Consider the following 24,985-nt stretch of genomic DNA (forward strand, 5'->3'; position numbering starts at 1 on the left):
TATTGCTGCAGGTTGAACCCGCTGGGGGGTTTATTTGGTAAAGCTGGACTGGAACCATGCTTTCATCCTTCTTCCCCACAAAATGGTTGACTTTCTCCTCACGCTCTTTCTTGAGCAACCCGCTGTGGATTATTTTTGCGTCAAAGCCAGCCTCTTCAAGTAACACCAAGATATCGGGGTGGGTGCGTCAGATTCTGGCAGAGCAGCAGCAGGAGCTCACACTCTTTCATTATCTTGGCGCCAGGTCAAAATCTTCGAGAAAAAACACCTGAAGTCTATCATAAGACAGTTCGAAAGGTAGACTTTAACCCAGGATATATTATGTAGCGTAGGGCCAGGAACTCTACCCTCCTGCGGTCATTCTTGGCCGAATCGTATCCATGAAATCCACTGTTGAAAGATGATGCAAGAAACCTACTATAAATCGGCTTTTCCGTCCGCTTTTCCCGCCTCGGTATAAGGGTGCGATAACGAGGGACTTTGCTTTCTGGTATCGCACGGCCTATAGTGGATGCAATAGTTTTATATATCCAGTTATCTGTCCAGGTATCATTGGTGATGGACAGGCGTTATCTATATGATATATCCGTTTGGGCAGCGGATACAGTCATTGATGTGAGAGAGGACTGGTTGGTATGGTTCTTGGTATGCATTACCGGAGATGAAATAAATCCGAATGTGCAGCGACACAGGCTAGGTTGAACAATCTGCCTTATCGTTGGAGGATAGATTTTGGTGGCAGAGGTACTGTGAGCTTTGTGGCCACTCCTCCACCTGCAACAATCTAGGCAATTCGAACGATCCATGACATGATGGGAAGCAGCCGGAGCCTGTTATCGGTGGAGAAGGAGTTTGATTAAAGCGGTACGAGTGTCCGAAACCACCTAAAGCCGGGCATCTGATACTTACTGGCCCAAGAAGATGAATGAGGTTCCTTGTGGCTTCTGTAGAATATATTATACTGCTCCCCTAGACATGTCCGCAGCGAATGATCTTCATAATGTGTTTTGAAAACTTCGTGGTAGTATCATGATGGATCATTTTGGTATCCATTGCAGATTCAGACAAAGGCGAATCATGTGCCATTATTCAAGATGGTGCCATGTTCAAGATTTGTATGAGTCTCATAGACTGCTATAAGCCGTAGGTAAAAGCCTGTCAATTATTCATGCGAATGGCGAAGCCTGTTTCAGTCTCCGGAAGTAGACAGATGCATAGAGTTCCACGGATACTCTTCATTCTGACAGCGCTGACGTCTCTTTTTCGTAATGCCTCGAAAGAACTATCTAGGGTCATCGTCTGAGTGCACAATGTCATCTCTTCCTCGTGTGCGACACCAACTCCCAAGCAGGCATCCGTGCGTTCGGTATTCGAAAGAATATCCAACGGAAACCGGCAGACCAAGAGAGTGAAGCCCACCTCCTCCCGGGTGTACCTGAGTATATATATGGGATTCTAGGGGTCCGCAGGTAACTGCGGGTAATGTTAGTCTTTTGGCTCAGTGGCAACAATGTGCCCTCTGGAGGAGTGGATGGCCCATCAACCTGTGGTCCGTGGGTGACGGGGGCAACAAGGATGTTGTTTAAAACAACAGTTTCTCCGCGATGGCGGACAGTGAGAGAAGCGCGGGGGGAGATAATCGCGGGGGGCCAGGCCGCCCCGGGAATCCCGGCAGGCAAAACAACAGGCTATACTCCAGTTAGCTTTATATACTCCGCGAGGAGAACAGATATCTACCGCGGGAGGAGAAGAAGAAAGGCGACAGCCCGGCGACAAATACAGTAACTTTCTCGCAAGAGAAGAGGGTGAGGGGCGCGCGGCGCGAAGAATAAGATACTAAGACAGTCAGTCGCGATTCTCAGATCAGATTATATATCTCAGGCTCGCGAAGTAACAAGCATCTGCAGGTCAACACAAGACCACGAAGCACTGTATCCCACAATCTGATACAGATATCCCAGACCCGCGACAGCCAGACAGCCGCGATCACAGACAGCCGCGATCACAAACAACCGCGATAATCCCCCAGACAAGTACTTACTTGTGATAGTAGAGGGGGGAGGGGGAGGCCACAGAGTCGAGAGAGTTGAGGAAGAAGAGAAGAGAAGAGAGAGACAATCCGCTGAAGATATAGGAATAGCGAATTGTTGTCTTCGAACATCCGCCGATATAATCGCCATTTATACCGAACGGATAAGACAGTCAATCAATTCACTATCTGCACGCTTGATGAAGATTTCTGAACACAATTTGTCAACGGGATTTCTAAATCCACTCGCGCAATGTTCTAGAATGGTGCAATGGACATCCATGGGAACAGGAGCACTCTAGACCTTATCCGGTCAGAGGGGTGCGTATTCTTCCTATATCAGGTTAGTATATCTCTGGATGGCTTCAAAAGGATGGTTGCACCTACTATACATTGAGCAGGCATAGTGCTGGACCAGACCCTAGTGTGTCTTTTCAATACGCCCTTTTACCAATTGGTAGTATCATCTGCGGCATGGGGTTTCTGTCGGATATCTTTGATTACCTCGTCATCCGACAGTATCTCCGTCTCAATGTCTCCATCACTGGTCACTGGTCTCCTTCCCTGCCTTTTTTTCTGACTTCTGACTTCTGACAGGAGGATACTATTCCTAAAATTGGGGATGTTTACCACGGGGAATTGGCCCGATGAAGTAGGTTTTGGTCTTTCGCAAACTCATGGGTCTCTGTCCAGCCGACCACCATAAGAGCAGTGAGACAGAGTAAGCCGACTTTTACAAGAGTCTGGCACCTTGTATTAGATATCAAGTCTCGGACACGCCAATGCAAGTCGAATACAGTGATATTGGCAAAGCCAACGCTCTGTATCCGGGTTGGGAGATTATTTACAACGGATGGAGAGAGGGAGGGGGAGATCGGGCTTTTATATTGGGCTGTGGGGTGAAGCCTGTGGTAGATGCTGTGAATCCTCATATGGAAGAGATAGAATTACCCTACCTGTACTGATTCACCCAGTCCATCGCATGTATTCCAATTAACCGAGTCCGATGTTGAAATGCCATTCACACTCTACATCGCCTGGTCCAGAAACCAGCAGCAACCGCCAAAGACACAAGCCCTAACGCACCTACAACCAGCAAATTCCCCCCATCCACACCGACACCCCCCTTCCCAACACCATGACTCCCTTCAACACCCCTATATCTCTCCTCCTCATACTCGACCCCCCTCTCCACCCCCAACTCCTCAAAATACCCCCTCAGCTGATCCACCTTCTCCCTCACGAACCCCTCCCTCCGTCTATGCATCTCCACCCCCGTCGTAACCCCATACACCCTCTCCGCCACCTTTTCCCTCGCCCCCCAACAAAACTCATCCAACAAATCCCAATAGATCAAATCAACACTATGCACCATCCTCACCGCCAAAGCAAACCACGCACTTCGATCCCGTAGAGACGCCCTCATGCACATCGAAAGCCTTTTTCCATCATCACCAACCTTACCCCCAACCCCAACCCCAACCCCAACCCCAACCCCCTCCTCCTCCTCCTCCTCCCTCCTCTCAAGCACCCGAAGAAAAGCATCCGCCTTGGGCAAAAACAGCTCAAGAAACCCCTCACCCCCCCGATCAGACACAATCCGATGCGGTTGGTCGAGAAGTAGCCACCAGGGTATACTCCCTGCGAACTGGGCGGGGGCGGCATAGGAGAATTCCCAGTCGATGACGGCTACGACCTGTAGCTGGTCATTAACCAAGACGTTTCCCGGACAAAGATCGTCGCAGAAAAGTTTGAATGGGCCGTGGGTTTCTTCGCTGGAGGTTGGAATGAAGTTCAACGCGATGGCTTTCATGAGATGTCGACAGGTGTATTTCTCCCGACAATCTTCCGCGTCGTAGATGCTGTTTCGTTGCTGAGTGAGATGGGTCGATTGGAGGGTCAGGAGGGAGTGGATGTATTCTACCGAGCTGTTATAAACTCGTGAAGAGGTGGAAACATGGTCCAGACCACATGTCCGGATGAGTTCGTTCGTCGCGAGTGTTATGGGCGGTTTCGTGATCTGGAACTCTCCAGTCCCTTCATCGAGAGCAAGACATCCGATGCGATCGAAATCAAGCTTCCACAGCTCCAGTAAGATCCCCGCCATCTGACCGTACAAAGACTCCAGAACCGCCTCGTTGATATGAGGATCAAGAACCTCCTCCTTTTCCGACCCCCCCTCTTTCCTCAGCACATCCGACATCTTCCTCCCTTCGATCCAGGTCATGATAATAAACGGCCCCAGACCGGTCGGATTCTCATCCCCCGCGCCATACGCAATAACCTCCGGCACGGGGATATTCGTCTTCTCCCTCAGATATTTCATGAGGACAGCTTCTCCAATGATCTTCTCGTCCAAGAACATGGATTTCCCCCGGAGCGGAAATCGGATCAGCCAGTCCTCGCCATCATCCTCCCAGTGCAGACGGAAACTGAAGTTGAAGGAGCCACTGTGCATGGAGCGGAGGAGACAGTCGTCACGTTGGCGGTAGCGGTTGGCTAGATCGCAGATCCCCTGGGCGGATTTGGAGCATTGGCTGACCCATTCTTTCTTTAGATCGTCGAACCGAGCTAGCGCGATGTCATCGAAATCCATAGCTGAAAATCGCCCAGGAATGAGAGAACTCGACACAGCTCCGGTATGAACAAGGAACGCAGCGGTGGTCGTCGGAACATCAGGACAGGGTCCCTAGGAGAGGGAGGAGACAGGAGACAGGCACCCCGTAATCAACCGGTCGATCACCCGTGACACCTCAGGCCCTCGCTCGAGTAACCGCACTAGCCTTTCCGGGACAGTCACGTGACCATCGATCCCAAAGGGGGAGGGGGGTTGTTTCCTACAAAATTGTGTTTCCTACAAATCTACACAGCAAAGAAAGGACCGATCGTATCTGGATGTGGAAAGCCAGTGCTAGGCAATGCCATGAAAAATGCAACAACAACCCCCCACCGCCATTGCCTCTCTGGCACACGCCATCGACCTTAAGCGTCATGAGATCAGGAACCCTCTATCTGACTACGGAAATCCATTCTAGATAACCCGGCGATTCTGACGACGGCGACGCAAGGCTGTCTGTCTGTCTGTCTGTCTGTCCATGCGCACCGCATGTGCGGGGTAGCTCATCCAGCGGGTTATCTGGTGGCCTGCAGCTAACGATCATCCCTGCCCTTATCATGTGCAAAGCAGAAGTCTGATGGTGAGAGTGAGAGCTCTCTCTTCTATCATCGGGCCAGAACACGATCTGGGGCTGGAACCAAATATTCTTCGGCTCCCTTGATTGGGCGGTGTTGGTGTTGGCATTTCTGTTGAAGCATCAGTTGATCTAGCAAAAGCAAGAACCGGTCAAGAATATCAACTGATGTGAGATGGAGATGCCGGTAGGATGGTGGCAACCGAAAAAAAAAAAGTTCTATGTCTAATATATGCATCGTAGATCTATGTATAGTTAAAAACCCCCACACTTAATCCCCCTAAACAAACCCAGGGCTGCTCATCTTATGCTCGAAATCCTCCATGAGCCTGTCCTCCTGCTCAATGATCGGCCTCACGACATCCAAGCCGCGATCGATCTCAGCCTTCAAGCGCTCCCACACATCCGAGTCAACCTCCGCAGCGGCAGCCTCCTTCCGGTGCACCGCCTCACCATTGACATTCCCATTCTCAACCCCAGTAGCCTGGCCGTTCTCTGTCGCAGAAAACAGGAAAGGCGTGTACCCGGCAGCCTCGAACGCGTCCTTGGGCGGAACGGTATACCGTCCCTTCTTGAGAACATACTTGCTGATCGAGATAGCATAGAGTCTCTTCCGGAACACCTCGGGGTCATCCTGACGTTTCTTGGAAGAGCCCGTGCTCGGCTTCAGGAAGTACGTGACAATATAGATCCACTTCTGGTCGAAGCTCGCGACGTGCGACTTGATCTCGTACTTGGTGTAGGCGGGGATCTCGCGCTTGAACGTGGTGTAGACGCTTCCGAGGATGAAGCCGAGAAAGCCCTTCTTGCCTTGTTCGCCCAGACGCTTTTCCAGGAGGGCGGCGCCCTTGACGACGATGCTGGACATCAGGGCGGTACGGGAGACGTCGAGGTCCGAGAAGTAGGTCGAGTTGGACTTGTGGATGTTGAAGTCGAGTTCCATGATCGGGGCGCGGGAGAAGATGCTGATGGGCTTGAGGACGTCGGTGGAGGGGAGGGCGGGTTGTTCGACGGCGGGGGTGATGAGGTAGCCATATTTGAAGAAGTAGCGGTAAACGCGGATCTAAGCTGTCAGTTTGTGGGGGGGGTTCAAAAAACTGCAGGGGGGAAGGAATGCGACGTACATGCCACACGATGGGGAGATTCTTCAGGTTGAGCAGGGCGAAGAAGACGGCGGTGACCTTCCAGAATGTGGCGGACTGCCAGAGGCAGCTGGCGAATGATCGGATCGCCTCCATGGCGAATATTAAGTAGAGAGCAACGACTGACGGGTAGCAAAGAAAGAATGACAAGTGTATGGTCTATGCAAGGATTATCAACAGGAGGAAGAGCGATTAATTCCTTCCTGAAGCCGAAAAGGCGGCGGCGGCGGCGGCGGAAAAACCTGCAGTGGAGCCCCTGATTGATTGATTGATTTGATCGATTAGTGATGCCCTTAAGCCCCGCTAACTCCGGACCTCGGCATCTTGACAGGGCGTGAATGCACACCAAGACCGGTCTAGTATCTAGATGCTTCTGGCTATTCAACAAGTGGGGGTGTTAGTCAGTTCCTTGCATGTGGCTAGTCATGCGAGTGACAGTCGAGTCATTCGCCAATCACCATCAAGGGGGCTTGCTGGATCATTGTGGCCAGTTGACCGGTTGTCTTGCCACCGAGTCATTTACCCGAGCCTGGCCTGTCTGTGCTCGTCTCCTGCTGGCAAACAACATCAGTCGACGTGATTCGATAGCACTATGCGCCAAATAACCATGGCCCCTCACCATTGACATGTGCCTTATAGATCCTTGTTCAAATAACCTCTCAGTCAGGTTACTGCAAGGAGTACAGTAGTATGAGAAATATCCCCATGATTTAGTATCCCCGTGAGTCCAAACATCAACCACAATCAATCTATTAAACAGTCCCATTGACCCAGAAGTCAGCATTGCCCGAGAATCCAACCCCTCCCAGACACAAAGCCAATGTATCAGAGCTCCATACTCTCAAATACCCAGACGACAAAACTTGGATACAAATCGCCCCCACCCCAAAATCCGCAAACCCTTGCAACGACATGAAATAGATTATCTACCCCGCAATCCCACCGGGGATTCCCGCGTCTCCTGACATGACGAACGGCGGATCCAATTACCACATCGGTAGCCTTGAATATATTTCTTCCACCAATCCGCCTCCCCAGGAACGAAAGTCAGGGGCAGTGCCGCATTCGCACCTGCATATGCATGCTAGCAATCCGACCGGGAACGGTCTCCTGATGGATGGATCCGTGCGGGAATCCCGCACGGGTTCCTGGCGGGAGGGGTGGACGGGCGCTGTCACGCTTTTGCCATGTTAGCTTGGCGATAATTAAACCAGGGATATTTAAGAGATGATCTCACGCTGATGATCCGAGGGGTGGTGTTTGTGCAAGCAAGAGTGTAAGCTGGTTCATCATGAAGCTGCTGCAGCTTTTGCTCTCGCTGTGGGCGATCCTTTTCGCCCCGATTCGGGCGACGACCGATGGGTTGACGGACTTGGTTACATGGGACTCTCACAGTCTGACCATCAATGGAAATCGTTTGTTCGTTTACTCGGGGGAGTTCCACTATCCCAGATTGCCGGTTCCGGAGATGTGGTTTGATGTCTTTCAGAAGATGCGCGCGCATGGGTTGAATGCTGCGAGGTAAGGGGCAGATAACCCCATGGATGGAATCAAGGGGGGAGTTATTGACAGCTCAGTGTGTACTTCTTCTGGGACTATCATTCCCCGATCAATGGGACATACGACTTCGAGACTGGCGCACACAACATCCAGCGCTTGTTCGACTACGCCCAGGAGGCTGGAATCTATATCATTGCACGGTTAGCATTTTCGTCCCGTTGACCGATCAAGCTAACATGAACAGCCCTGGACCATACTGCAATGCCGAATTCAATGCAGGTGGTCTTGCTCTCTACCTAAGCGACGGAAGCGGTGGCACGTTACGAGCGAACGACGCGACATACCACGACGCATGGACGCCGTGGGTGGAGCGCATCGGCGAGATCATCGCAGCCAACTCCATCACCAAGGGCGGCCCAGTCATCCTCAACCAGATCGAGAATGAGTTGCAGGAAACCGTCCACTCAGCAACCAACACCTTGGTCGAGTACATGGAGCAACTGGAAACGGCCTTCCGAGCCAGCGGTGTCGACGTGCCCTTCAGCAGCAATGAGAAGGGAGAGCGAGAGCAGAGTTGGTCCACCGACTATGAGGATGTCGGCGGCGCGGTGAATGTTTATGGATTGGACTCTTATCCTGGAGGAACCAGCTGCACGAACCCTGCGACGGGGTTCACAGTACTCCGGAACTACTTCCAGTGGTTTCAAGACACCAGCTACACCCAGCCAGAATACTTTCCTGAGTTTGAAGGGGGTTGGTACTCGCCTTGGGGCGCTGATGCGTTCTATGACCAGTGCACGAGCGAGCTCAGCCCGCAGTTTGCGGATCTGTACTACAAAAACAACATTGGTCAGCTTATCAGCGTGCAGAACCTGTATATGCTGTATGGAGGGACGAACTGGGGTCATCTTGCAGCACCGGTGGTTTATACATCCTGTAAGTCATCATTCTCTCCCGGTGCGCGACCATCGTGCTGACGGGCGCAGACGACTATAGCGCTCCCCTGAGTGAGACGCGGCAGATTCGAGACAAACTGAGCCAGACGAAGCTCATCGGTCTGTATACGCGAGTGTCCACTGATCTGCTCGGTGTGGAGATGGAGGGAAACGGAACCTTATACACATCGACCACGTCCGCGTATACCTGGGTGCTCCGAAATCCCAACACAACCGCCGGCTTCTATGTTGTTCAGCAGGACACCACCTCCTCGCAGACCTCCATCACATTCTCGTTGAATGTGACCACCTCAATAGGCGCATTCACACTGCCCAATATCAACCTGGACGGTCGTCAAAGCAAGATCATCTCCACGGATTACTCCCTCGGCCACAGCACGATCCTCTACACATCAACCGACATCGCGACGTATGGGACATTCGGCGATACCGATGTTGTCGTGCTCTACTCGCGCGTGGGACAAAGCGCGACCTTCGCATTCAAGAATGCCACCGGTCTGACCTTCGAAGAGTACGGAGTCGGTGTGGGCCTGACCAGCAGCGCGGGAAACCGGACTGTGACCTCGTATACCTACACCCAAACAAGCGGCACCAGTGTTGTCAGATTCTCCAACGGAGCGATCTTTTACCTCCTGGACACTAACACCGCGTTCCGCTTCTGGGCGCCCCCTACTACCACGGACCCCTATGTAACGGCGGAGCAGCAAATCTTCGTGATCGGCCCATACCTAGTGCGCAGCGCCAGCCTGTCAAGAGGTGTTGTCGCTCTGACCGGAGACAATGACAATGCCACGACGATCGAAGTGTTTGCCGGTTCCTCTGCGAGTTCGGTGACGTGGAACGGCGAATCCGTATCGGTGACCAAGACAGCCTACGGCAGTCTTGTCGGATCGATCGGCGGGGCGGACAGCAGCTCCATTGAGCTTCCTACCTTGACCGGATGGAAAGTCCGCGACTCGCTGCCGGAGCTGCAATCCTCCTACGACGACTCCAAATGGACAGTCTGTAACAAGACGACCACCCTAAGTCCGGTCAAGCCGTCAACCCTCCCGGTCCTGTTCGCGTCGGACTATGGTTACTATACCGGGATCAAAGTCTATCGCGGTCGGTTTGATGGAGCCAATGTCACTGGTGCGAGCTTGACCGCACAAGGAGGCGTGGCATTCGGGTGGAATGTTTGGCTGAACGGCGATCTTGTCGCTTCGTTTCCGGGAGACGCTTCCGATACGTCGTCTACTGCGACGCTAGACTTTTCCAACCAGACGCTCGAAGAGACGGACAACCTGCTCACAGTCTTAGTAAGTCGATGGTTGTCATTTTTTTTGGACACTCATCACTGACCGTCCGTAGATCGACTATACCGGCCACGACGAAACATCAACCAGTTACGGTGTGGAGAACCCTCGGGGCCTCCTCGGGGCATCGCTCACCGGCGGCACTTTCACAAGCTGGAAGATCCAGGGCAACGCGGGAGGAGCAGCGGGTAAGAGCCCCGGACCTATTTCCCATGATATCAGGATGACATCTCTCTTGTACAGGCGCATACGAGCTCGACCCCGTCCGCGCACCCATGAACGAAGGCGGCCTGCTCGCGGAGCGTCAAGGCTGGCATCTCCCAGGATACGAGGCCGAGTTATCGGAGGGCTGGACAGACGGATCTCCACTTGATGGATTGAACAAGTCCGGTAAGTCAGACCCTTCATCCTCCATCCAACCCCTTTTTTCCTGTTATCCCCACCTCACCCATCGCAGGAGTCGTCTTCTACCTCACAAACTTTACCCTCGACATCCCGGAAGATTATGACGTCCCCGTGGGCATCAAATTCACATCCCCAGCGACCGTCCAACCCGTGCGCATCCAGCTGTTCGTGAACGGCTACCAGTACGGCAAATACGTGCCTTATCTTGGACCGCAGACCACGTTCCCTGTCCCACCAGGTATTATCAACAACCGTGATACGAACACCATCGGACTGAGTCTGTGGGCGCAGACGGACGAGGGGGCGTATGTGGAGGATATCGCGCTGGTTAGCTATGGGGCGTATGTGAGTGGGTTTGATGCGGGGAATGGAACCGGATTCGGGCTTGATGGTGCGGCGCTGGGGTATCAGCCGGAGTGGACGGAGGCGCGGTTGCAATATACCTGATCGTGATGTTGGGGGGGGGGGGAGGGGGTGGGTCTGAACGAACGGAAGTATATATGATGGTTGATTGACGATGGAGATACGGGTATTTCGCGATTAGGGTAATCAATGTGACTGCTTCGTGAGGCTGGAAGTGTAAAGTCAAGTCTGATGTAGGGAGAGGGTTGCTTAGTTGAATGGGGAGAGAGAGAAAGTGGGAGTGGCGGGGGAAGTACTTGGATCCTCCATGTTCTGCCTCAGGCAACCACCAGCAGCTGGTGGGGATGCCTCGGAGGCGAGGCATCAAAACCTTCTTGCAATACGCAGTAGTTAGTTCCAAATCGTGGCAGATAACACGTGACGGATCTCATGTTTTTAGTGCTAGACCACGCCGATCTTTTTTCAGACCACGATGAGCTGCAACCCGCTGTTTTCAACGCACTTTCAGACCATGATGAGCTACAACTCGCCCACCGTGCCATTTTCTAAATTCGCACGCACAAGACACGGTAAAGCCAAAAATCAACACGCGTCATTCTTTCGCGCGCCACTGCCACTTCTCTCTACATATTGTCAGTTCGACAGCGACATCCTTTCCTAAGGCTTATTTGTCATTGGTTGGATTGAGAAGTAATCATCTCCGACCCACTCTGGCGAAGGCTTCATATATCCAATATCCCGGACTTGGTCTTAAGGCAGTAAGACGCGACGGATACTACACCATCAGCCACGCATCGCAACCAACAGCCATGTCCGACCTGCACGCCAACAAACGCGCACGGGTGGACTCTACCGGCGATGCCCATCCCCACCGTACCCAGGAGTCGGACTCGGACTCGGACTCGGACGAGCGAATCCAAGCATCAGCGTCCGCGCAGATCCTAGCGGGCGAGAAAGGGCGCATGATCCGCGAGCACGTTGACGAAGTGGACGAAGAGACGCTCGCCAGAATAGTGGTTCACGCGGCCACCGTGCACCCAGACATCTACGCGCTGCTGGGGCGAGAAGTCATGAAGCTCCGGCACGAGATAGCCAACCGGATAATCGACTTCCCATGGCAGTCCGGCCATGTATGGCGGCAGATGAACAGCGGGGAGGATGGCTATAGCAGCTGGCGGGACTCCAAAAGGGCCGAAGAGATTGTCGAGGACATCCAAGGTATCGTGTCTGATATTGTAGACGAGTGTGGCCCGTATGTTCACCCACAGACGCGCTATAATGGCCTGGCGGTGCTGCGCAAGATGGCCAAGTCCATTGCGCTTGCATCCAATTCGGTGGCCCGTGAAATCCAGGATACCTTTTCGTGGGATCCCTTCCTGGAGGAGGCGATGTTGTCTATTGTGTCTGCCATGCCGATATCGGAAAGACAGGTAGTGTGTGAACACGGGGGTGAGAAGGGGCTTTGGCCAAAGCTGGAAGAGCTGAAGAATATTGCGAATAATCATGATGTCTTTGAACGCTTATGGGAGGTGACGGACCTATTGGAAGAGTGGAGGCCATCTGAGAGTGAAGAATGAAGTAGAGAATATGACAGTGGCGAGGAGGATAATAAGAATAGTAAGGGGGGCCCAGATAAGGAGGTCGCGGAGGATGGTGACAATTTCGCCACCGCTGGTAGAGTGTGGTAGAAACTCCATGAGGATAACATGCATGTCTCTGTTTCATGTCGATTTCTCGGTACACAAGTATAAAGTATTGTTGCCGCGTCACATACTGAACCCCCGTAACCGTAGGCAGGCTCATCAACCCCACATTCTGCCGCAGGCAGGGAACGGAACAGTGGGTCTCGAAACGCCCCTGACACGCTAAACGGCAAAGCTCATGTGGGGTGCCAACTGGCGAGAGGTGCATAAGGATGAAATTGTTAATTGGATCCCCCTACAAAACAAAACGAAACAAAACAAAAATCAACACGCGTCGCCTTGAAAGCCGAGATCGACTCGTCACAACTATTTCCCTCTCACATCCATTCCACCATCATATCATTTAAACCCGCCACATCTGAAAACGACCGAAGCCAAGTATGATACTTACTTGCCTACATTGCATATTCGCAAGCTCTCCACATCTCCTATTCCTGTACCGCGCACGGAGCCTCGCCTCGACCCTCGACGCAATAAGACGCGTCTAACCATCTCATCATCAAATCAGCCACTCATCGCAAGAACAACGTCCGACACACACGGCACCAACCGGGCGCGGACGAACGAAGCCGGGGATTCTACCTCCCACGCCAATGAAGCCAACAACGCCCAGGAAGCAGAGCTCGCCGCGGAAACAAAGAAGACCCAAATCCGCGAGCAACTTGCAAACCTCGACAAAGAGGTAATCCGGAACACTTTAATCCAAGCCGCGACCCTCCACCCAGACATCTACGCGCTCGTGGAGGCCGAAACGGCGAAAAGCGTGCGAACGCGAGGCCAACAAAGTCGTCGACTTTGGCTGGCAATCAGGCTACGTGTGGAAGGAGCTAAATGTCACATACAAAAACCTGAGTGGCTCGAAGCAGTCTGACCAGGCCGGTGACGTTGAGACGGACATTCGGTCGACCATCGCCGACATCGCGAAGGAGTGTGGGCCCTACTCGAGCGCGAAGACCCGGTATAATGGGCTTTCTGTACTACGCAAGATCGGGAAGTCGATTGTTGTTTCCTCCGATACATTGGCCAGTGAGGTGCGGAAGGGCTTTGGATGGAATACCTGTTTTGAAGACGCGATGATGAAGATCGTGCGTGCCATGTCGGCGGAGGAGAGACGTCAGATCTGCTCCGAAACTGGAGAGGAAGCGCTCCGGCCGAAGATCGATGAATTGTGCCGGCTGGCGGCGGATTATTGCATTTTTAAGAATCTCGGGGGTGTGTTGGATCTGTTGGGGGGGGGGAGGATGGTGGTCAGGACGATGCCAAGAAGATCAGTGTGGAGGAAGAGGAGGAAAAGGATGATGGTTCAGATGAGGAATATTAGATGATTTTGATTCATTTGCAGCACCATGGGATTCTGCTCGGTTATAATGTATTGGATGGGATGGACCGCTCAGCGTGCCTATCTGGGTGGTTTATAGGTGCTTGTCTGTTATGGATGTTGATATTGCACTGAGATTGTTTTTATTGTATGTTAGGAGATATGTTATAGACCAGGTCATGGCTTTACTGACTGGATTTGAAGCAATGCTTCAGTCCTGAATCCTACATGTCTCCTGAGACGTGATGTAAGATCAGCTTAATTAATAATATTCGATCAAAACCCAAATGCTAGGGCAAGGGGAATCTAACCTAGTACAGTCCGATCCAATTCAAACAACAGGAACTTCCTCTTCCCCAACCCCCCAAGCTCACACCCCCCTGTTGTCAATGCAGCATCCAACCCCATATTATGCCGCCCCAACTCAACAATCAACAGTACGTACGGGATACAACGACGGATCAGCACTTAGTCTCAGATGTCCGGACCAAGTTCCCCCATGGCTAAAAGCACAGCAGCCCACGGTGGCGCCCTTTTTATTCAACTTTTTGGCACAGTTCTCCACGGCGGTAATAATGGTCTTCTTCTCCGCGGTGGTGTCGCAGTTCTTGTCTGTCGTGGTCGCCTTATACGCATACCCATAGTAGTAATCGCCACTCATATCCGTGCCATACGTCAGGGTGCAGGTGTCGATATCAGACTTAACCCAGATGATACCACCGATGTACTCGTAAATGCTCTCCACCGCCTTGGCGATGGAAATGATGTCGGCGGCGAATTTCACAGTGGTGACAACACTGGTGATTGTGATCATCTTGCGCTTTTCCAGCGACACCGTGTCGGTGCTGGTGCTGGTGCTGGCGAGGGTGCCGTCGCTCGTCCAGTTGCAAGCATAGTCGGCGTTGATGACCCCCAGGATGAGAGTCATGTTGTTGACCGCCCCGGTGTCGTCTTCCCACGTGTCGTAGATCGGGCTGGTGGTGATCACATACGTGTCATTGTCTGCAGCGTGGCATGGAGCAACAAGCAGGCATGCGAGAGCGCCACACACGATTTTGCGGAACTGGACCATTCTCCTGAGGTGTATCGGAAGCAGAGGGCACAAAGGTCGAGGATGATGATGGCAGATAACTGCAGGGTAATTGGGACTTTGGGATCAATATTATTCGTGAATGGATGGTATTATCCGGGGTGGGGGGTTCAATCTAGTAGTTACGTACCGAATGGAAAGTCGAGGTAGAAAGGAACCGACTGAACCGCTGACTTGGATAATCGCACAGTAGGAGGGGAAATTGCCACCCCTTATATAGTAGTTGGTATCTCCATTGGAGAATGAGTCTCCAAGGGACTGATCGATGGAGAGATACACTGATAATTGCATTATACCCGATTGCACTTAGCACTCTCAGAGCCTCTTTCGGGGTCGCCGATGGCCAAAGTAACTTCCCATAACTGCGGCGATTTCTCCAAGGCCCGCAACAGGGCACATCGCCTGATCCAAAACATACTCGGCAAAGTAGCATCGTTGCTCGCGAAGCTCCAGACACCCTGGACTGTGGCCATGGCAATCACATGATAGACGCTATCGCGATTGGCTATAGTAGCACCAAGTCACCCTATCCAGACTGTCCAATGAGATTCCATCTTCATCAATAGTAGACCCTTACGTACTTCGCCCTGCCAGGCTGAGAAACATGTCCAATGGCACGCGGTTGTTGCGGCTGACGCCAGCAAGCGTTCCCCACTGGAGACGGGGCACTGGCAAGCCGGTGGTATGTCCATCCAACCACCCCTGCATGCCGAACTGTAACTATACTTTAAAGGTTATCTGGGTTAAGGTACGAAGTATTTACAACAGAGGTCGCATGCATATATGTGTGGCACAATGGGCCTATCCCCAAGAATGAAATAGCACCTACTATACTTGATGACAGACAGAAAACACCACCCCCTCAGTAGTAACTACTAACTCCCCCTGCCGCCCCTGACTTTTAGACCCCAGTCAACACATCTAACCACCATAGAGGCCCGCAAGGCTCAAATCGCCTGAAATCCCCCGGGGCCGAGCATACGAGACTCAAACAAACAATTACTCCACCGTAATCTTTAGGCTGCCATCAATCGCCCAACTGGCTAGTCCAAGAGAGCATGGTCTCCACACCACGTGCGCCTAACCCTAGATATATTTCACCGAGACGCCGACCCGACGGACGTGACTGAATTCTCTGTATCTGCACAGACTATTTGCTCCAGGTATCCGTAGACAGCCATCTATTTAGTTAATAACGGTGGAGAGGCATACGCGGTCTATAGGCGAAGGATGCCACATAGCCCCCGCTAACGAACAACAATGTCTCACGGGACTCCGTATTGATTGAAGATATGAGGGAAGGCCACACAGCCCAGAGCCTCGGTGAGGACTGTATAGATAGATTGTGGTCGGAAATTAGGCAGTAGGAACTCCACATGTTTAAGCACTAAAACTGGAGAAAAGAATTCCGATGCCGCCGCCTTGTCTGTGATAAGCTTTGGGCTAAATTACTGTCAAGGATTCTTCGGTGTGCATGTTTTTGAACCCTTTTTTTTTTTTTTTTTTTTTTTTTTTTTCAAAATTACAAAAAAAAAAAAAACAAAAACAAAAAACAAGGCACTGATCTAAATCCCGAGAGCCTCTCGCTTTCAACAAGAATCTAGAAAAGCCATCCCTGTAGCGATATTTCTCAACCCCTTCTTCACAGCAGTAATATCAAGTTTTTCTTTCAGCCGTAGCCCAATCCATATCCATTATGTCGCTGGGGCGTGACCATAACCGGACTAAAAAACCCACCCTTCCCTCTTCTCTTCCCCAATCACCAATCCCAATCACAAACCCCTCTCCCTTGCGGTCTGCAGAACAACATGGAGCAACAAGCAACCATGCGAGAGCGCAATACACTGTCTTGCCTGGGGGGACCATTCGCCCGACGTGTAGCGGTAGTAGACGGCACACAGGTCGAGGACTAGGATGGCGATGAGCCAGAGGAGATCCATGCTGACAATAAAAGGACTGCGGGTGTTTGGGCTTTCAGTGAAAATGGAGAGGGATTGGGAGCTGGATGTGTTCGTTGTTAGCATTTACTCTGTCCTCTGTCCTGTGCTTTGAAGAGTCGTGACGGGGAGAGGGGGATAAGCTCGAACTCACCGATAGATAGGTAGTCTAAACTAAGCCCGAATCCGCGATGGATTGTCCAGAATACCACGCAACACTCAACCCAACAGATGTAAATTCGGGGGGATAAACTTTCTGAAAGCAGACACCACTACACCATCTTTATAGTCTTCGGTGTTGCGTTGTGTCGAGTCGTGTCAACGGCCCGAACCGGACGCGCAATGGGTTGTCAATGCTTGACTCCGAGATCCACTCACTCTGGCTTACTCCGAACTAGGCTACTGCTGGACTTCGAGGCGTGTCGTGTCGGATCATGGGTGGTAGATAATGTCTAGTCTATATTGTGGCTGAGTCTCGAGTCTCGACTCGACTCCACAGTTGGTGCTGCCTGGGAGTGGTGGGAGTGTGAGTGTAACTAGGAGAAGGAAGGTAGATACTGGTATGGGAGGGCCAATTGGATAAAATGAGTACCAGTAGTGCAGCACGTCCTCGAGTCGATAGGTCCTGAAAAAAAGGCGCGTTGTGATTCTACTTACAGGTGATTCTCATAAGTCAAGGCGGCGCGGTGTGGAGATGGTCAAAACCACACTGCAGCAGACAATAGTCACACATGTCACCTATCACTACCTACCTACCTACCTCACACGCCGTAATCATTCCACCTACAATATAGCAGCATACCAACACACACACACATCGTACAACAAATCACAGGGGCTCAATATTAATACCAATACCAAAAGTAGGTAGTACATACGGATATGTAACTACCCGCTGCAGAAACCCTCCCCATCCCCCCCACTCCAGTCACAATGTCAATTTCCAGCTCGTCTTCCAACCAATGGGGCTGTGGTTTAGTGGTATAATATTCCCTTAGCATGGGAGAGGTCCGGGGTTCGATTCCCCGCAGCTCCATTACTTTTTGCTTTTTGCTCTTTTGTCCGACTCCGGTGAAGCTTTTGGTTTGGGTTGGTTTGGTCTCGGTGGGTGGGGCTGGAAAATACTTACTAAGACGAAGCGGATCCATCCACTTGAGACGAGACATATTCCATTACCAGTCTGGCTCCGTCCGTGGTACGGGTACCAGAATTGCGGTAGAATTACTGAGTACGGAGTAGAAACCCGACATAAGAATAATCAAAACCAACACGTCGTTCAACATCATTTGCATCGACTGAAATACAATGGGAACCCTGCCCGATTCTATGTACTTTCGAACCTGCATCCATCGCCCCCGCACCTATTTACATACATCCATACAGTCGAGGCTAGTTCTGGGGACGGGGTCCGCCGAGAAGGTACCGCGTCTGGGCGAAGAGGCCGGCAACGCCGTCGCGGCCGAGCTTGTAGTAAACCAGACCGCCCAGGGCGATGGCGTATCCGAACATCTGCAGGGGGGTGACGGGGTCGCGGAAGATCATCATCGAGGCGACGACGAGGAGGATGTCCTTAAGGACGCCGGAGAGGGTGAGGACGAGGGCGGAGGTTTTGCCGATCTGTTCGTTCGTGGTTAGCGATGGGAGTTTGGGTGGTGACTAGGTGGTGAGCGGGAGACGTACCAGGAAGACGACGGCAACGTTGAGACCAAAGGCAACGGCGGCGTTGGCGAACAAGGTGCCGATTCCGAGCTGGTAGATGTCGGTCATGTGGAGGGTCGGGAGCTCAACCACTGCGGTGATGATGGCGTTCATGACGGCACAGGCGGGCGCGAAGTAGTAGAGCGACACGAGGGGGTCCATCTTGAACTCGGCGGAGCTGAGCAGGCGCTGGACCATGACCAGGCGGACGGACTCGAAGATGGTCGCGAAGAACTGGCCTGGATGGAATGAGCGGGGCTCTTGACGAGCGTATGAGACAACGTACAGATGAAGCCGATCATGGTAAACTTGATCTCGCCGATCGAGGCGATCACGACACCGATCACGATGAAGGAGACATTGCCCAGGAGGCTCATCTTCACGGGGGCGATACCCATGGCCCACGTCGCGAGCAGAGTGGCGACGGAATTGGTGGCCTAGGCACGTTAGAGGTATTCCTTTGTGGTCGGGCCGGGCGAATCACCTTGAGCATCTGGATGAAAGACACACTCAGGTAGAGGTATGCGAGGTTACCGCAGATCAGACTGAGGGAGAAGAACGCGCCGATGGGGACGATCGCGCGCCTAGAAGCAGAAACCGTTAGCGATCTGGAAATGCGATCGGGACTGTGTCACTGACATGTAGACGCGAGACGTCATGGGGACCTGGTGACGGGAGTCCAGCAAGGTGGTGAACCGCGCCATGAGGCGGGTCATGATGGTGGCGAAGACCAGATGCCATGTCGTCAGGAAGAGGGCTACCACGTGTCAGTTTTATCCTCCAGCCTTGTTTGTGCGAATGCGATCGGGTCGAGAGAACGTACGGAAACCTATAGAGAATGCGATTAGCCTGGACTCGGGACTGTGCGATGACGCGAGCGGAGGACTCACTGAAGCCCGCGGTGTGGAGGATCCACTTGTTGAAAATGATGACACCGGAACTGAGGGCGATCCAGGTCCTATACAGCATTAATGGATATCCGACGATTCAACCGGTGCAGATGGAGGCCGTACGCAATGTAGAGAGCGGGGTGCGCCGCCGCCTTGGAGGGTTCGGAGACGGGGTTGACGGTGGGGAGTTGCGACTTGGCGGCCATGATGAGGGTTGCGCGAGGGCGGACGGTGGAATCGCACCCAAAAGACCAAAGACGACGGATGCAGGAGGGGGAACGACCGACAGAGGCTCTGCAGAAGGCAGCTGGAGAGAACGGGGAAAGGAAAAAGAAGAGGAAGAGGAGGAGGAGGAGGAGGAAGAGGAAGAGGACAACGAGGAGAATAAAAAGCTTAGCGGCGGCGGGCTCGAGCAGCGCGACAGTCTGGGTCAGTCGCTGGCGGTGGAGCCTCGCCGCCCCGGTCGCAGTCCCTCATTTGCTGCAGGGGCCGTCGGTCGGGTTCCTGATCGACGCCTGGCCTCGTCACTTTCTCTGTCTCTCTCTCTCTCTCTCTTCCTCTCTTCCTCTCTCCACTATCTACTCCAGTCTCCCTCTCTTCTCAGCATTCCCTCCCCATTCACTGTCCATCATCATCATCATCATCATCCCGACTATCACTGACACCCGGACCCTGTCAGCTCCTTTGTCAACTTCTCCTGACCACCCCTCGCTGACACCCCGGCAAAGGAGGCGGCTATACATAGCAACGGCCGATCTGTCCAGGCCACGCGGCCCTTTGGGCCCAGCCGCGCCCCTCCGCGTCATCGCCCCTCCAGCGTCAGATCCTGTCCCGATGGCGTTGCCCGCCTCCTCCATTGTCCCTGTTTCTCTCTGTCGCCCTAACCCCATTGATCCGCTCCAGCCATCAACACCTCCCAGAACGGCAACCACCCGCCTGATTGGGATCGAGGGTGGAGCTCGAATTCCGTGCGCCAGGGTTCTTGGGGGCAGTCAGGGTCTGCACTCTGCACTGCACTCTGCAGCCTCTGGTCCATGCGGAGCCCGCTTATCGATAGGAACTGCAGTACAAAGCACAAGGTTTCGGGTGTCTGTGGGACAACCATGGGTGGCGGGGTGAAGCAATTCGTTGCTGGGCAGTGTTCCCTGAATCTCAACCATGGTATTACGCCCAGGAGCGCTGTCGTCGCGTTGGATTCGAGGCGAGCCAATACCTGGTGCCCTCTTCGTCGCTTCAGTCTCATTTCCTCCCCCCCCCCCCCCCGTGCGCATTACCGCGTCGAACACAGCAGAAACCACTGAAACATGCCTCGCGCTGAAACATACTGGAAGGGAAACTGTGACAAGGCGAGACCCGGGATGCATTCGGCGAGGGGCCTCATGCGGGAGATTGATCCGAATCAAAACAGCAGGCACGACGCGAAAGTTGAAACATCGACCGTTGTAGTTCCACCCGCTTCAGGGAATTTCAAACGTCGCCATGAACCCCACACTGTCAGATCGGCGGACCTTAATTTCTCAGTCCGATATATCTAGTGGTGGATGTTTGATGAGGAGTCTGGCTAGGTCGACACCTTTGGTCTGGGTAGAAGCATGGGAGTTCTGGTCGTTGTATAACACCACTGTGGATGTGCCGGCGGTAGAAATATATAGCCAGCGACAATGGTCGACGCAAACTGACGCAAACACCTCCCCAGCTTCTCGGGTATTAATAATCCTGGTCTTGAGACCCCTTGCCTGGAAGCGGACCAGCATTCCTCGGCTTTTCGCGAAGAGAGGGGAGTTTTTTCTTCCTCTTCCAAACCCTTGGGAACCCGTTCTTGATGATCCCAGAGATGACAGGTGCAGGGGTCTTCCCGGAGTGACAGTGATGCGATTTCCACATTCGGATTGCCATTTTGGGATATCACCCATCGATCTATACTCAACAAGGCTAAGAGAACTCGGCCTGATAGCTGGTTAAATTAACATCGACTGTAGTTGTCACTGACGGGAGCTCGCCATCCGTCGATAAAGAACGCCATCCGCGGCCGACGGAGTCCGCCGGCGCTAGGCGTATCGCGACCTGCCTTCGTTAGTCGCCGGCTTATCTTCGACTCCCACGGTTGCTTCTCCTCCGCAATTGTTCTCTTCTCACTGTTCTCAAGGGAATTCAGAAGAGACAGGCGACGACCGCTTAGCCTTGTCATCATGTTGGCCGGTCTGGTACTTGCTGGCTTTCTGGGCCTCACGGTCGCGCAATTCCCTCCTGAGCCGGAGGGCGTCACGGTGATCAAGTCCAAGTTACACGAGAACGTGACCATTTCGTTCAAAGAGGTACGTACGCACCTGCTTGTTTAATCTATCGGCTAATTATTAGCCTGGCATTTGCGAAACCACACCTGGTGTCCGTTCGTACTCGGGTTATGTGCACCTCCCGCCTGGCTTCCTCGACGAAGGGACCGGCGAAGTGCAGGATTATCCCATCAACACGTACGACTCCCGCCACATCATGAAGATCGCTGCTAAATCCATCCAGGTTCTTCTGGTTCTTCGAGTCTCGCAAAGATCCCAGCAATGCCCCCCTGGCCATCTGGTTGAACGGCGGACCCGGCTCGTCCTCGATCATGGGTCTCCTTGAGGAAATGGGCCCTTGCTCTGTTGCATCGGACTCCAAGACCACCATCCTGAACGAGTGGAGCTGGAACAACGAGGTTAACTTGTTGTTCCTGGACCAGCCCACACAAGTCGGCTTCTCGTACGACGTTCCGACCAATGCCACCATAGTTACCGATGAGGATGGCAACCGAAAGTTCGTCCTCGGCGAATTCGGGACTGATGTTCCCCAATCGAATGCCACCCATCGCGTGGGCACGTTTGGCAGCCAGAAGCTCGCGCAGACCGCCAACAGCACCGCCTATGCAGCGCACGCTATATGGCACTTTGCTCAGACTTGGTTGTTCGAGTTTCCGCACTACAAACCAGAGGACAACCGTGTCAGCCTGTGGGCGGAGAGTTACGGCGGCCACTATGGCCCGGGAATCTTCGAGCTGTTCCAGCAACAAAATGACAAGATCAAGAACGGGACCGCGGAAGAGGGAGCGCAGTACCTGCATCTCGATACGCTCGGGATCGTAAACGGCCTGATTGATCTGGTCTTACAGGAGGAGACTTATATCACTTTGCCATACAACAATGTATGTTTCTCCCTGCGCGATTCGTTCTTCGCTGACTCGCGTAGACCTATGGTCTTCAAATCTTCAACCAATCCACATACGATGAGCTGATGTATGATTGGTCGCGCCCGGGAGGCTGTCGCGACCGAATGGTTGCCTGCCGCGCCGCCGTGAAAGACCGCGACTCGGGTATCTCTCACGGGAACATTTCGGACATCTGTGAAGGCATCGCGCTCGAATGTAGCGATGGGCCCATTACGCACTTTCACCGGGAGAACGTATGCACCACGCTCCCCACTGACTGGCGTTGATCTGACTCTCCGACAGCACGGCTGGTACGACATTGCCCATGGGAAATACGACCCTACCCCAGCGAAGCGTAAGTCATCTCACATTGACCAACACTCGATCCGGCCCTGACCAATACAGACATGCTCGGCTACCTGAGCGAAGAATCCGTCCTGGCCGCTCTCGGCGTGCCCGTGAACTTTACGTCCAGCTCACCGGCCGTCGCCAAGCAATTCCGCGAGAGCCACGAGTACGTGCCCCTTCTATTCAATGCCCGTCCGTCTCATTCAATATGGGTCTGCTAACAGCCCCAGCCACGTCCACGGCGGCTTCCTCGACGCGATCGGCTACCTCCTTGACAGCGGTGTGAAAGTGCACATGATGTACGGCGACCGCGACTACGCCTGCAACTGGGTGGGCGGCGAGAAAGCCAGTCTGGCCATCCCGTACTCGCGCATCTCCGACTTCGCCGAGGCAGGATACACCCCGCTGCAGACCTCGGAGGGGGTTGACGGCATGACCCGCCAGTTCGGCAACTACAGCTTCACCCGCGTGTACCAGTCCGGCCACGAGGTCCCCGCGTACCAGCCCGTGGCCGCGTACGAGATCTTCATGCGCGCGACGTTCAACAAGGATATTGCCACCGGGCTGGTGGATGTGAGCGACGACTTCCAGACCCCCGGGCCGAGCGATACGTGGCATATCAAGAATGTCCCGCCGGTCGTCCCGGCGCAGAAGTGCTATGTTTTGGATCCGGGGACGTGTGGACCTGAGATCTGGGCTAAGGTGGCGAGGGGTGAGGTGACGGTGAAGGATTATTATGTGGTGGAGGGTACGAACGAGGCTGGCGAGGAGGTGTTTGAGCGGGTTGAACTGTGAATGGTTGGTTGTTGGGGTTTTTGGGTATGTTGACTGGGTGGTTAGAAGGTAGCTAAGCTACGATTACGATTTATGGACTTTTGTTGAAGTATGTCAACCGTTTAAAGATTCTTTGAAAATTATACCAAGATCATTTCGAGATCGTTTCTTGAAAGATCTAAAATTCAAGACAACGTAAGAAAACGGCTCTCCAGCACGCCCAGATCCCTCCGCCCCGTCCGATAGTTTTTATCCCCCCATCATGGCAAGCCAGCTACTAGTTCGCTATGATATATAGGATATATATACGTAGCAACGGCAAATGCAACAAATCAAACCAACTTCATCTTCAAATCCGCCCCTTCTTTCCAATGCAGTGCAGTAACTCCGAATCTTGAAGATAAGCCTTTGTCGGACTCGGAGATCAGCTTCTGCCTCTGGCTACTTTGCACACCCGAGACGCCGGAAAGAATGGCAGGCAGGTAGGTGAAATAATATCAAACATGCTACTCCAAACTCCAATCAATTAACCAACCCACTAATGAACTAATAATAATGACAGGCCGATTCTATACCAAGCCCATGTACAAAAAATTAATCCCTTCGCATTCTATCCCACACACTCCATAAAAAAAAAAAAAAAAAAAAAACTCTATCCCAAAACACCATTTTCATCATAAACACCACTCCCGCAGCTCTACAGGAGGAGCAACACTCAACACCCGCGCATCACGCCCGAGTCGACATACCCCGCGACACTACCACAAACATCCTATTAGCATCTGCATCCACTTCATTTTAAGAAGGTGAGGACTCACTGTATCGGCTAGATCCATAGTCCATGCTATCGGGCTCGTAGCGAGGGCGAGGGCGAGGTTTTTCTGATGGGGCGTTCCCCCGAGGAGTAGGGGTCACGGTCACTGTGGTTGCGTTGCTGAGGATGGAGCAGGTGTCGCTTTCGAGGTGCGAGGCGAAGGGTTTGGTGTCTTCGGTGGTGGTGTTTTGCTTGGGATTGGACTTGGGACTGGGCTTGAGGGCCTTGTAGAGGGTGTTGAGGGGGGTGAGGAGAGGCATGGTTTGTTTGCTGGTTTGTTTGCTGGTTTGTTTGAGGTTTGAGTGAGTGTTGGAATGGATGGATGAGTTTGTTTTCTTTGCGTCTTTGGTTGTT

General features: G+C 52.9%; 9 protein-coding genes and 1 non-coding gene across 10 annotated transcripts; 5 read left to right on the forward strand and 5 right to left on the reverse strand.

Annotated features, from left to right (window-relative positions):
* Positions 1–2,822: 2,822 nt before the first annotated feature.
* BO70DRAFT_385428 (uncharacterized protein) lies at positions 2,823–4,713 on the reverse strand. Its single transcript, XM_025545737.1, has 2 exons — positions 3,208–4,713; positions 2,823–3,106 (listed from the first exon to the last, which is right to left on the reverse strand). The coding sequence occupies exons 1-2, from the start codon at positions 4,623–4,625 to the stop codon at positions 3,058–3,060; spliced, it is 1,467 nt and encodes a 488-aa protein (XP_025401725.1). The 5' UTR covers positions 4,626–4,713; the 3' UTR covers positions 2,823–3,057.
* Positions 4,714–5,443: 730 nt separating this feature from the next.
* On the reverse strand, positions 5,444–6,535 carry BO70DRAFT_309720 (acyl-CoA thioesterase). Its single transcript, XM_025540136.1, has 2 exons — positions 6,345–6,535; positions 5,444–6,283 (listed from the first exon to the last, which is right to left on the reverse strand). Exons 1-2 carry the CDS (start codon positions 6,456–6,458, stop codon positions 5,501–5,503), a joined length of 897 nt encoding a protein of 298 aa, XP_025401726.1. The 5' UTR covers positions 6,459–6,535; the 3' UTR covers positions 5,444–5,500.
* A 1,118-nt stretch (positions 6,536–7,653) lies between these two features.
* BO70DRAFT_419752 (glycoside hydrolase family 35 protein) lies at positions 7,654–10,971 on the forward strand (the record flags this gene model as incomplete). The annotated part of the gene is made up of 7 exons (XM_025547497.1): positions 7,654–7,883; positions 7,940–8,062; positions 8,107–8,798; positions 8,849–10,116; positions 10,169–10,301; positions 10,357–10,503; positions 10,571–10,971. The coding sequence occupies 7 exons, from the start codon at positions 7,654–7,656 to the stop codon at positions 10,963–10,965; spliced, it is 2,988 nt and encodes a 995-aa protein (XP_025401727.1). The 3' UTR covers positions 10,966–10,971.
* Positions 10,972–11,378: 407 nt separating this feature from the next.
* On the forward strand, positions 11,379–12,528 carry BO70DRAFT_359664 (uncharacterized protein). The gene has a single exon (XM_025542587.1). It carries the CDS (start codon positions 11,691–11,693, stop codon positions 12,456–12,458), a length of 768 nt encoding a protein of 255 aa, XP_025401728.1. The 5' UTR covers positions 11,379–11,690; the 3' UTR covers positions 12,459–12,528.
* Positions 12,529–14,326: 1,798 nt separating this feature from the next.
* Positions 14,327–14,974, reverse strand: BO70DRAFT_286194 (uncharacterized protein; the record flags this gene model as incomplete). Its single annotated transcript, XM_025539191.1, has 1 exon — positions 14,327–14,974. The coding sequence occupies one exon, from the start codon at positions 14,972–14,974 to the stop codon at positions 14,327–14,329; it is 648 nt and encodes a 215-aa protein (XP_025401729.1).
* Positions 14,975–17,893: 2,919 nt separating this feature from the next.
* On the forward strand, positions 17,894–17,965 carry BO70DRAFT_t75. The gene has a single exon. It is a non-coding gene; the product is annotated as a tRNA-Ala (tRNA).
* Positions 17,966–18,200: 235 nt separating this feature from the next.
* Positions 18,201–19,853, reverse strand: BO70DRAFT_359666 (TPT-domain-containing protein). Its single transcript, XM_025542588.1, has 8 exons — positions 19,641–19,853; positions 19,518–19,585; positions 19,451–19,456; positions 19,267–19,384; positions 19,112–19,211; positions 18,914–19,064; positions 18,610–18,866; positions 18,201–18,546 (listed from the first exon to the last, which is right to left on the reverse strand). Exons 1-8 carry the CDS (start codon positions 19,721–19,723, stop codon positions 18,319–18,321), a joined length of 1,011 nt encoding a protein of 336 aa, XP_025401730.1. The 5' UTR covers positions 19,724–19,853; the 3' UTR covers positions 18,201–18,318.
* A 951-nt stretch (positions 19,854–20,804) lies between these two features.
* BO70DRAFT_359668 (uncharacterized protein) lies at positions 20,805–21,268 on the forward strand. Its single transcript, XM_025542589.1, has one exon. It carries the CDS (start codon positions 20,822–20,824, stop codon positions 21,050–21,052), a length of 231 nt encoding a protein of 76 aa, XP_025401731.1. The 5' UTR covers positions 20,805–20,821; the 3' UTR covers positions 21,053–21,268.
* A 62-nt stretch (positions 21,269–21,330) lies between these two features.
* On the forward strand, positions 21,331–23,913 carry BO70DRAFT_331426 (lysosomal protective protein precursor). The gene is made up of 7 exons (XM_025540874.1): positions 21,331–21,832; positions 21,876–21,988; positions 22,035–22,692; positions 22,737–22,949; positions 22,999–23,050; positions 23,101–23,209; positions 23,274–23,913. The coding sequence occupies exons 1-7, from the start codon at positions 21,707–21,709 to the stop codon at positions 23,836–23,838; spliced, it is 1,836 nt and encodes a 611-aa protein (XP_025401732.1). The 5' UTR covers positions 21,331–21,706; the 3' UTR covers positions 23,839–23,913.
* A 528-nt stretch (positions 23,914–24,441) lies between these two features.
* BO70DRAFT_359670 (uncharacterized protein) lies at positions 24,442–24,982 on the reverse strand. The gene is made up of 2 exons (XM_025542590.1): positions 24,636–24,982; positions 24,442–24,575 (listed from the first exon to the last, which is right to left on the reverse strand). Exons 1-2 carry the CDS (start codon positions 24,889–24,891, stop codon positions 24,547–24,549), a joined length of 285 nt encoding a protein of 94 aa, XP_025401733.1. The 5' UTR covers positions 24,892–24,982; the 3' UTR covers positions 24,442–24,546.
* Between the last annotated feature and the right edge of the window lie 3 nt (positions 24,983–24,985).

This window comes from Aspergillus heteromorphus (assembly GCF_003184545.1).
Source record: "Aspergillus heteromorphus CBS 117.55 chromosome Unknown BO70scaffold_5, whole genome shotgun sequence".
Lineage (NCBI taxonomy): Eukaryota > Fungi > Ascomycota > Eurotiomycetes > Eurotiales > Aspergillaceae > Aspergillus > Aspergillus heteromorphus.

Coding starts and splice junctions, on each gene's coding strand:
- BO70DRAFT_331426 (XM_025540874.1), top strand. CDS start 21,707: ATGTTGGCCGGTCTGGTACTTGCTGGCTTTCTGGGCCTCACGGTCGCG. Junction 22,693..22,736: donor TCACTTTGCCATACAACAAT/GTATGTTTCTCC, acceptor TGACTCGCGTAG/ACCTATGGTCTTCAAATCTT. Junction 23,210..23,273: donor CAATTCCGCGAGAGCCACGA/GTACGTGCCCCT, acceptor TAACAGCCCCAG/CCACGTCCACGGCGGCTTCC.
- BO70DRAFT_359668 (XM_025542589.1), top strand. CDS start 20,822: ATGCCTCGCGCTGAAACATACTGGAAGGGAAACTGTGACAAGGCGAGA.
- BO70DRAFT_385428 (XM_025545737.1), bottom strand. CDS start 4,625: ATGGATTTCGATGACATCGCGCTAGCTCGGTTCGACGATCTAAAGAAA. Junction 3,107..3,207: donor GGGGTGGAGAGGGGGGTCGA/GTATGAGGAGGA, acceptor TAGGTGCGTTAG/GGCTTGTGTCTTTGGCGGTT.
- BO70DRAFT_359670 (XM_025542590.1), bottom strand. CDS start 24,891: ATGCCTCTCCTCACCCCCCTCAACACCCTCTACAAGGCCCTCAAGCCC. Junction 24,576..24,635: donor CTATGGATCTAGCCGATACA/GTGAGTCCTCAC, acceptor TGTTTGTGGTAG/TGTCGCGGGGTATGTCGACT.
- BO70DRAFT_359664 (XM_025542587.1), top strand. CDS start 11,691: ATGTCCGACCTGCACGCCAACAAACGCGCACGGGTGGACTCTACCGGC.
- BO70DRAFT_359666 (XM_025542588.1), bottom strand. CDS start 19,723: ATGGCCGCCAAGTCGCAACTCCCCACCGTCAACCCCGTCTCCGAACCC. Junction 18,867..18,913: donor TACCATGATCGGCTTCATCT/GTACGTTGTCTC, acceptor CATTCCATCCAG/GCCAGTTCTTCGCGACCATC. Junction 18,547..18,609: donor ACGTTGCCGTCGTCTTCCTG/GTACGTCTCCCG, acceptor ACGAACGAACAG/ATCGGCAAAACCTCCGCCCT.
- BO70DRAFT_309720 (XM_025540136.1), bottom strand. CDS start 6,458: ATGGAGGCGATCCGATCATTCGCCAGCTGCCTCTGGCAGTCCGCCACA. Junction 6,284..6,344: donor ATCTCCCCATCGTGTGGCAT/GTACGTCGCATT, acceptor CTGACAGCTTAG/ATCCGCGTTTACCGCTACTT.